Source organism: Haliotis rufescens, unplaced genomic scaffold (assembly GCF_023055435.1).
Source record: "Haliotis rufescens isolate VD_foot unplaced genomic scaffold, xgHalRufe1.0.p SCAF_3, whole genome shotgun sequence".
Lineage (NCBI taxonomy): Eukaryota > Metazoa > Mollusca > Gastropoda > Lepetellida > Haliotidae > Haliotis > Haliotis rufescens.
In genome coordinates, this window is record NW_025964001.1 from 19,748,579 (window position 1) to 19,759,811 (window position 11,233).

At 39.7% G+C, this 11,233-nt stretch overlaps 1 protein-coding gene across 1 annotated transcript; it reads right to left on the reverse strand.

The window, feature by feature from the left end:
* Positions 1 to 6,435: 6,435 nt before the first annotated feature.
* LOC125384476 (G-protein coupled receptor GRL101-like) lies at positions 6,436 to 10,499 on the reverse strand. The gene is made up of 5 exons (XM_048403883.1): positions 9,169 to 10,499; positions 8,066 to 8,202; positions 7,342 to 7,384; positions 6,824 to 7,050; positions 6,436 to 6,682 (listed from the first exon to the last, which is right to left on the reverse strand). Exons 1-5 carry the CDS (start codon positions 10,451 to 10,453, stop codon positions 6,524 to 6,526), a joined length of 1,851 nt encoding a protein of 616 aa, XP_048259840.1. The 5' UTR covers positions 10,454 to 10,499; the 3' UTR covers positions 6,436 to 6,523.
* Positions 10,500 to 11,233: the final 734 nt, after the last annotated feature.

Consider the following 11,233-nt stretch of genomic DNA (forward strand, 5'->3'; position numbering starts at 1 on the left):
TACCCACATAGTCAATCTGCCGGAGTACAACTCAGGGTTTCTTTAAATAGGCAACGATTGTACTGACACAGAACCAATGACCACGGGATTCTAATCTGTTGGATTGTTTGTGGTCACGCTATGGGACGTCAATGTGACTCGCGGTTACATTGATGACCACAATTAACAACCTTTGATTCAAATTAGCATAGTCTGTGTCTATTCCTCAACAAAAGCAAAGTTATATAAAAGCTAATGGTTATTGACCAGATTTGCTGAATCAATTATTAACGAAGGCAAATGGTCTAGTATATGGGCAAGATATGTGGTGATATGCACAGGACACTTCCGTTTGTATGAACCAGATTCAAAGCATTGATTACAGTTGTTAACATCACTTACACATGCGATATCTCAGTAAGGAGGAATTAAATCAATCAAATTTCACCTCTTATATTTTGAAATCGTTAATCCTTTGAATAGGCAGTGCAAATACATGAGAATGGTTTCCGCTTCCTTTTATGTTTATGTACATGTAGTTAAATGCAGCAGGAAGTCAACAATCATTTCAACCGCAATGAGAGAATTGCTATCTCAATTCCGCTATTGTTACAGAATCTATAAAGTCGGTACCATGTGATACATGACAATGGCAGTCCATTACAACTGGCCTTGTCCATTCCATTACAATTTTGAGAATTAAGCTACCTTTGTCTGTTACTAGTAATCCTTTATCAGCCCAAAGTGGCATGTTAAGGGATTGCTTTATATCAAACAAAGGTATAATACTTCGTATAAAACATTCAACACGCGGACGTTCAGTACAGCCAGACAAAACCATTACTGCACCCCTCTTATTATTGCACTCACTCACTCACTCACTCACTCACTCACTCACTCACTCACTCACTCACTCAACACGGTTGAAGAATGTTCCATGCGCATATGTTGTGACAACCAGTTGGGATCGGGGAAATGTATATTTCCAGTATCTGCAGATGTTGACACCCATACCCCCAGGGGATTTTAAACTCAAGTTATTCCTGTTCACGTCCACTCAGACACACGATGTGAGTTTAGTTGATTCTTGAGCAGTCTTTAAAAGGGGCATCTGCGGTAGGAACTACCGCACTCTAGTGGGCGGAGCCTATTCGAGTGATCTGACAGGTCAATATGACCTAGTGATAACACATGAATTTCATTGGTTAATGCGTAAACGAGGTGACGTCATGTAAACACCCACCCACGTGGGCCGTTTGACAACAAGGACGTAAGTTTTAATGGTGATAAATATCCATCAACGATTCCAAGACTTTTCAACGAACACGTAGGTCTTTGGTTTCAAAACCTACCAACAATGTCGTCTTCACATCTTCAGAAAATGATACCGTGGAATGTCCACGATTTATCCAACAAAGTCCAACACACAAATTATAGTTCTGAGCTATACTCTGGACGAGAACGAAATACGTTTGTCGTCATGAATAAGAGCAGTGTAATTGAACAACAACAAAACACAATATGTGTCACGGCACCAATCGTAATCCTGTGATGTACGGTATATCTGCAGTTAATGAAAAGCATTTCTCACAATATATACGGCAATCGGTGATTTCAACCGTGTTCGTCTTGCCTTCATCTTGAATATGGATGACAACGATCGGGTAAAAAACCCGGCAATGGTCAAAAGTATTTTCAAGTAATGAAAGTAGTTTTTTGTCTTTTCCGTGACATGTTTTCATTGCCCAGTAGCAATATGTTTTGGCAAAGTCACACTTGTCCGAAAGCTCCTCATGCCGAAGTAACTCGATCAGTGAAACTTGGCGGGTCCCAGTGACTCGGCTTCCCCGTTGATTGGCATGCCAAGTGTCATTTGCATAAGGCCATCCAATTTCTCTTCTAAAGCCCCAGGGGCGGTCGGGTAGCCTAGTGGTTAAAGCGTTCGCTCGTCACGCTGAAGACCCGGGTTCGATTCCCGACATGGGTACAATGTGTGAAGCCCATTTCTGGTGTCCCCCGCCGTGATATTGCTGGAATATTGCTAAAAACGGCGTAAAACCATACTCACTCACTCACTCTAAAGCCCCAACTAACCAGAGAGCGGGCGGACGAAATAAAATATATTACTTATCAAAAAATGTCTTAACATTAAAAATAACATTTAAAAAGTAAAGTTTAAACAATTGGTACTAGAATCTAGTCTATGAATTAATTTATGATGTAGATCGATTCGCTTTGCTTCGGAAACGAATTTTTAATTGAAGAAAGATCAGTTCACCTGGTTCTTTTATGACGATGGAATGGTAGATCTAGTAGTGTTTCTTTTATTAGATCGGTGCGCAATTTTCCACAGCGGCAGCTAAATTGAGACACGAAAAATTTATAAAAATATTATAATACGGACAGCCTCACATACTTCGAAATGTTGTTCAGATAAATATTTGTTCACATTTATTCTGTCATGTGCGTGAAAATGGATTTCAACATTATTTTCATCAAGCTTTTACAGGTCGCTGGCTACACAGATCATCCTCTCTTGTAAACTACTTCGGCATGAAAGCATGTTTTGTCTCAAAGCTCAAAGCAACAATGTTTCTCTCAGACGCATTTTTATCCATCCATGACGAGCATCTGTCATAATGTCATTGCCTCGACAATCCTCCTGGTCAGTTGAATTCAACAATGTGATACACACGGCCTCATTCACGGCGTCATCACAAGATTCCTTCCAAATACCCACCACGTGATCAGGGTTACGACCGTGGGATGAATTAATAAATTAATTTGCATTTTTAGAAAAGAAATGTTATCGTGAATACTATTATTAAAATACATCCTGTACATGGTACTTTTTGACTGCACTGCGGATTTCTTTTAGTACTTTCTAAAACTTTTTGTTTTCCCCCTTTCTGATCATGCGATCTCTTAGCAACCACGCCCCATTGGCGCATCCGCTTAGAACTGTCAAGAACTTTGCAAGTTCGCTTGTCTTCAATATGAGCAACAAAACATTTTCATGTGACGCTTAATTTGACGGAGAGTTGTTCGAGATGACCAGGGAGCCTTTGGTCATTTAGATTATTATAGGTCTGATTATCCGACCGTCAACTCCAATCGACAAGATAGCGCCTCTCTTCCCGCCCTTGCAAGTGCAACAGAAACTTTGACAACTTCAGTGCTAATTCTTGGGATTAGTGAATCAGTGTCACAGCGAGATTTTATTGTGGAACCAGATAAAGCTGAATATGTACGTTCGCACTTCTTTTGTCAACCATGCGTGACACAGCACAGGGAATCGCAGTTAGAAAATCATGCGGCCACCATGTTACAGAAATTCGTTCGAAACTCGAGAACTGTGCTTCCAATTCTTCTGGACTGAGCTAAGTAGACGATGTTTTGGGATATTAAACGTTGCAGCAGATGAAGGGTTGGTGTTGACAAAATGGGCAAAGGGGTCCCAGATTGTATCTTTAAACTTGTGCGCGAAGTGTATCCAAATCTCCCGAACAAAAATACATGGGCCAAATATAGATCTAATGATTTGTGTGTGAAAATTCTGTGAAAGGAGAGGAAATCCATAAGTACAATATTATCTAGACAGGCTTAATGTAGGTCAAAACATCAAGTATATTTCGTTACTTATTTATTAGTTGCTTATGTGCAATATTATGTTGATACACGTGACATATTCATATATTGTAGGCCTAGTCAAGCTAAGAAATATTGGCGCAACTTCTGGTGCTTCAAAATAGGCCCCTTCCTAAACACTAGTTGAACAATCTGTCTAATAATTTAATTTTTAAAAATATAATCTAATTATTTGTGTGATAAAGATCTAACTGTTGAATCCAAATGACCAAAAATAAAAGAAATATCTGTAATATTCGGATTGAACTGAAAGAATCTTGTCGTCAATTTCGTATTTATATATCGTTACTTTTACATTAACCGAAACTGTTGTTCTGCTGCTGTTCTGACGTAAAAATATACAAACAATACACTTTGACCACAAGTGCATTGAATGTGTCACATGACCATGTGCTTTGCCATTGACGCAACCGTAAATATGCTCCGCCCACTGTGACTAATGCAGACGCTAAAGACGATCGATTTTTTTTTTAGGATAAAACTACAGAAATTGTATTGACTTTTGTACAGATATGGAGCCATTTGTGGTATCATTCAAGTTTATACGAAATTTGACGGTCGACGGTGATCTTGTTTGCGTACGGTTTTCAAAAAGCTTCTCCCCGACACTCGGTTGTCTTTACATTGTCAGTCATTGTTCGAAACACCGCTACTAAAACCTATGAAACACAAAGTCTTTTCATTAAGCATAAGGCTTATATTCTTATGAGATGTCTGACAAATGGGATATGATCGGGACTAATCCATTTTACCACTTAGGTAGCAAACATTGGACAGTGGGAGAACTCAACCGTGGATTTTGAGATTTTAAGGTGTCTGACAAATGGGGCGAGACTGCTCTATATGGAGTATATCAAAGCGGCGTTATACCCTACTCACCGTTGTTCAAATTTATAACTTATTTACTTTAAAAATAGAACTGTGTCATTTTATTTTGCAAAATAATAAATGTGTCTGAATGTGAATGTCACAGTGTAGAACAAAATATAAACTCTTTTCAAATAGATTGAGAAGTGCTATATTTTCAAACATGCTTTTGGTGTGACGGAGGAGATCTTATGTTTCTGTGTAGTACATGGATGTTGTTGGTGTAACGAATGAGCGAATTATCAATGCATTGCCATTGTCTATGTCCGATGACAACACATCGATGACAAGTTTTAATATCTAGAGATGACATATGTATTATCTCTACCTCAAGTTCAATATGTTATCATTCTCATTTAGTCAGAACACAAAAAGAATTTAATTCGCACAAGCATGAACATGTATGATGAGCGGTACACCCGGCCTTGCAACATTCTACAAAAAGAATTACGAGGAATACCAAACCTCCCAACAGATGGATTACATCTGGAGGTTCCAATGTTTGAAGCTTTCACTGGTGGTGGGCTTGATCACCATTCTGCGTTTTGGTCAGTACAGTTGGCATGCACACTGATGTTCATGGTTGTATAGCGACCTTCTCGTGACTGATCGCACAGCTCACATGGAGACTACCTACTACTCAAGCATGATGTAATATTATAATGTTTGTCTGTCTGAGCATATTTTGTGTGCTTTGAAGGCTGGAAGCTGACACATTCCTTTATTATGATAATTTAACCCAACAATTCCGGGATATTCCCTGATATGTTATTAAATTAAGTTTTTCCCAATTACTAGGTGTACTCTGCAAACTGCCATGATGACCATGCCTTGGAGATGTAGAGAAAGTATGAGATTGTCAGGCCCCTTTGAACCGTCTGTCAGTCACAGGGGCGACAACCACAAGTTAAATGTGCCACAAAAATGAACCGAACCAAAAGAAACATCGGACACTTAAATACCACACGCGACGATGTGGTATCATTGTCCCGTTGAACCAGTCAACGTGACCAAAATCATTTTCATTTTCGTTGATTTTATTGCATAGTTTGTAAGTACTAGTAACATGCATACCACTGGTCGCGTAGATATAGAGAATGAAGGTTCCAAAGTTACCTTTTTCTCTCGAACGACATAATATAGAAAATAAAAATAAAAAACGTCTGGCCTCGGGACAGAAAGGTTGCGCCAAGTCTGAACAATTATACATTTTTCGTTAACTCTGTAATTTGGAAAAAATAAGATCTTGGCCAAACATGGCTTTTCATCATAACACTGTTGTTATATTAAGAGAATATGAAGTAGCATTATCTGATTCAGTCTTTTTCAATATATAATTTAATTTCAGTATGATCATCGACTATGATTTTACAAGTTACAAGCATCACTTTCAATGCGAGACGGATTAATCTGTAACATATATTTTCGTACCAAAAATGACACCAAAGTTTGCTCAAATGGTTGAGATTCCTACCTGTATATTACCATTTTATCCTTTCTAAAAGAATTGGAATTGTGTTTCTACCAATGGGAATCTACAGAACTAAATGTGATGAACTGGTACTTTGACGTTTATCGCCAAGCGAGAATGAGAGCATAATTATAAGGGGCATCAACATTTAAACTGGACCTTTTGCCCAATTAAAAAGGTTCATTTTTGTCCATGATTGAATAGTACACTCCGACACTGATCACATTTCCATCTAAAGCCAATTCATTATGATCCATATTTTTCTCAGCCTTAAACCTAAATGCTTAAGCTCTTTCAGTGAACATTGACGGATAATTAATAATATCCCAATAGAATACAATGAAAAATAATTGTTACTATAATTGGTGCAAAATATACCATTAGCAGTTTCATTGGTCTCATGCTGTGTGTATCTATAATATGAAATCGAAAAACAAACAAACATTGTTTATATTGCAGATTTTATTGTTAACTGCGTTGCACAGTATACGTAGTTTTCGTCATCATGTCCATTCGTAGATCGAGGAGGCGGTATCGTATCCATATCTCTTTCCATTGTCAGTTGTCGACCATGTTTGCGAGACGTTGTTTCTTAGCGACTGTATAAGCTTTCAACATCTTGGATACAAGATGACCAAAGTCCCGGATATCCTTACTATACTCGTCTTCGATTTCCGTTGCCATGGGAACACATGCTGCAGTCACCCTTTTGATAATCTGTAGAATGATAGGATTTATGTGAATACAACGAAATACCCCCAACAACGTTCGATAGCACCAATTCTTACACGAGGCACAATATAAATGTCTAAATACGATTCGATAGTTATATTATTAAAAGAGACCTCAGAAACATACCCCATTATCAAGGACAACGTATACACTGTCTGTCTCTACCAAGCCATTGACAAGACCATTGGAGTGAAGAAGGTCCACCGATCTGGCTAGCTGGTGAGCAATGGTCAGCATATCTCGGGCTGACGTCAGTGACCCAATGTAAGAGGACAGACAGACTGAATTCGGGGGCTGGCTCAGGAAGAGGAGTTCTTTCTGCAAAATATGAGGGACAGAGGACCTTGTCCTGCCTGTAAAAGCAAACAAAAAATAAATGAATTATTGTACCTTGTAAAATGTACCTGGAAGTATATGTTAATGTAATAAAATGTTCAAAATGACAAAACTTTCTACACTTTTGAATTGGCCAACGTTTAAATTATTAATATACAAGTTGTGATTACTTCACGGTTACACATCTGAGATAAAACAAAGCAAGATTAATACATGAGTACATTTCCGCATAAGCACTGTTTAAGCAAATGCATAATTAACTCATCGTCACTGTTACTTGTCACTGAATCAACAACACACACACATACCTGTTGATCGAGTGGTACTTGAGAACGTTTTTTCTCTCTTCAGCTGTAAATATAAATTGTCAATGCCAGAGAATAACCAGTCTGGATTATCCACCGAAGTAGATTGAAAATTGGAGCAAATGTCGAAATAGCTGTGACAATTTTATGAATGGACCACTGACACCAGTCGTTCGCAAAAGAGGTAAGCATGTCCAGGCCTACTTGCAGCTCCCGTCATTCACACAATTTGCATAAAAAGTAACGATTTATTTACAGCTGCCAGTAAACAAACCACAGAATCAAGTGATCGGTGAACCAGGAAATCAAGTACATATACTGATTTTGTTGCAACTAATACACTGATGTTAAAGTAAAGAACATAATCTGTGGCTTCCTTAAATTTCAGCATAATCATCTTTATTTGAAACATGAGGTTTTATGTACGTGCTTTGTTGTTTGTTTATTGTTTAACGCCGCACTCAGCAATATTCCAGCTATAGGACGGCGGTCTGTAAATAATCGAGTCTGGACCAAACAATCCAGGGATTGACGTCATGAGCATCGATCCACGCAATTGGGATACAATGACATGCTTCAACCAAGTCAGCTAGCCTCACCACCCGATCCCGTTAGTCGCCTCTTTCGACAAGCATAGTTGGTTAACGGGTTGCTGAAGACCAATTCTACCCCGGATCTTGACGGGTCTTGTTTATGCTTGAGTGCACACTATAGAGAAGATGTCTACCTTCCGTTTCCTCATGGTGTCAACTGAAGACAAAGTGTAGATAATGGGGTTGAGAGCCGAGTTGATCGGGAGAACAAACACTGCAACCCAGGCGTACACTCCAGAGTTGATAATGTGTCCCCGGAGAGCCATCAGGCCTGTAGTCAGAAATCATCCGATTAACAACTATAAATATCCCCACGTTATGGGTTTTCGGACGCTTAAGTAACATTCGTAATTTTCTCTTTAATCACGTTAGCAACTGTTAAACACTTCATTCACTTATAAAAGAAATTTTCTCTTAAAAACAAGCCATCATCTGAGTATTTAGTATTTGAGTATGTCTGTGTGAAGCTATACCCCGTTACAGTGAGAGTTATCGCAATAAAAAACGCAGTGCGAACGTGTTTGACGTCGGAAAACCTATGATCCGACGACAATTTAAAAGCAAATTACTGCAATCTGATTGGTTGAATAGATCAATTACTCTTGCATTCATTGTAAAAGAATAAACCTTTCCACCAAGAGGGACAACTTCCACCTCAATGGTAAGTTGAGGTAATTAACTTGCCACCTTCCTGCTGGGCCCACGATCTTATCGCTACAAACTATAAGATTCCGATTTTAGGTCTCGGCCACAATCGCCATACACTTGCTAAATGCACATGCAGGCTAAAATCTTTGCAAGCTAAAAAGGTTTACCAATGGTCCAGACCAATCTTTAGCAAAAGTCATTGGCGTGAAAGGGGAGGTCTGTTTCAACGAGATACTCTGCTGGACATTGACATTCGCTTTGTTAAACAGTGCGATTCAAATCGACACTTCGAACAAACACAAGAATGTTCATAATTCGGATAAGGAGTTTTGATACACGAAACTATCCGTAATAAACAATAATGCAATAAACCGGACACAGTCTGCTATTTTGGTGAAGGATGTGCCCAAGCGCCTAAGTAACAGTTATAAGGCTTGACTGTGTATTTCTTTCAGATCATTGAGATATGAATAGAGCCCCGATGTGCTGCATTGATTCTATTGCATGTTCATGTGCAAGACTTACTGGATGGCCTTTGAAGAACTATATACAACAATGTTATGCATTACTGTGGATCGTTATAACTTACCCATGACACAAATGGGGAACCAGCACACAAAGTCCGTCAGAACTATGAAGGAGAGCTTCCTAGCAATGGTCATGTCGTTCGTTGTCTGCCCCTTCCTTAGCTTCTGACTGGCCCTAACTGCCTGGTAGATAATAGCCTGACCAAAAGCGATGAAGACAAAACAAATGAAGTTCCAGAGGACAAAGATAGCGGTGGAATACTCCCATCCTGGAACTTTGTTCCTGGTGAGCGGTAGTGCGAGACATACTCCTGATCTGGAGTAGAACGACCTGGAAAAGTAGTCGATGGGCAAAAGAGGCACACCTGCCATCAAGAAACCCAGAATCCACACTGAAAGACTGATGTACTTGGAAAATCGTTTGAAAATGCTGAAATCTCCGAAAGGAAATTTGATGACAAGGACTCTGTCTGCCGTGATCATACAGAGGAGCATCACTGATGTCTCACTTGATAGGGTTGCTAGAAACCCTGCTAGCTGACAAACCCAGCTGTTTCTCCACGCCTCGTCATTCGAACTGTACACTCCTCTGTAGATAGTGTCAGCACTTGCTATGATGATCATGTATATTCCCATCACAAAGTCAGACAAGGCGAGGTTAGCAACAAAGAAATCATTGCTGCGTTTCAAACTTTGTCTGTCATAGATGCATCGAGACAAAATGACCAAAAGGTTACCAACAAGAGCAGTGAAACCTAGAACCCACATTGAGATCCTGAGTGCTTCATTCCTCATCAGGTCTGAGCAGGAGGAGAACTCATCAGCTGCGGGGAGACATTGTTCTTCTGGCACACTCTGTGGTCTGAAGCAGCAGAATACATACTTATCATTGTGAAGGTAACTGAGCTCGTCCAGGCCGGAAAATATGTCTCCAGTGAATTCTGTTATGTCGTTATTTGTAAGATCAAGAGTTTGGACTTTGCCGGCTCCAGTGAAGCTCCTGTCCTCTATCAAGGTGAGTTTATTATGCGAAAGGTTCAGGAAAATAAGACTGGACAGCCCATAAAACATATTTTCAACTATCGTAGTAAGGGCCATATTCGACATGTCGAGTGATGGCAAGTTTGAAAGTCCATCAAACGACCCAGGGTATATCTGAAGTATATCATTGCCAGTAAGTAACAAAGTATGCAGAATTCTCATATTCCTGAACAGACCATTTGGGATTTTCTTCAAAAAGTTCTTGCGTAGATCTAAACGTAATAAATTCTCTAGTCCACTAAAGCACTCCTCTTCCAGTTCATGCACACCGAGGTTGGACAGATTGAGCACCGCTAGACTCTCCATGTGATAGAAAGTGTCATTCTTGATTGTTATATTATAAGTCTCACTTAAGTCGAGTACCCTAGTATACCGAGGTAGATGAGCAATAGTGTCGAGGTAAAACATTCTGCATGTGATTTGTGATCCTCTACAAACACAGTCATCTGGGCAGATCTGGTTGCAGAAATATTCATCATCTCCTTGAGGACAATGTTTCACAGTGTCACACACCTGTTGCCATGGGATACACACTCTGTTACCGCGGCAACTGTATCTGCCAGGGCAAGTGAAATTAACTGCAACAAAAAGGTAAAACGTTTACATACAATTGGTGTGTTTTTCAGGCTTTATCTTTCTTAGCCTAGGGTGGACGTGGAGGACGCTGTGTGTGGTGAAAGCAGTGTTTTTTATATGGACATAAACAATCATCAGATTCTTTTCAGTAGATGTTTCATTTTCATTTTGTTTCCTTTCAAACTGATCAAAACAGATAAAATAAAACTTACTGCATCGTCTTTCGTCCATCCCGTCAGCACAGTCCGGGCGCCCATCACAGACAAGCCTCATGGGGATGCAGTAGCTGGAGGGACACTTGATGTGATCTACTGGGCACTCATGGATCACTGTAAAATAGAACACCACATAAACGGTGTGTCGCGCCTCCATGCATAAGGTTCACTGGCAGATAGACATGGGCAGATTATAACATACCACAATCCTGTACATGCGTGAGATCCCGACATCCTGTGTAGTGCTGATAGATATCATAATCCAAGATGCATTTGTGAGAGATGTCAACGACTA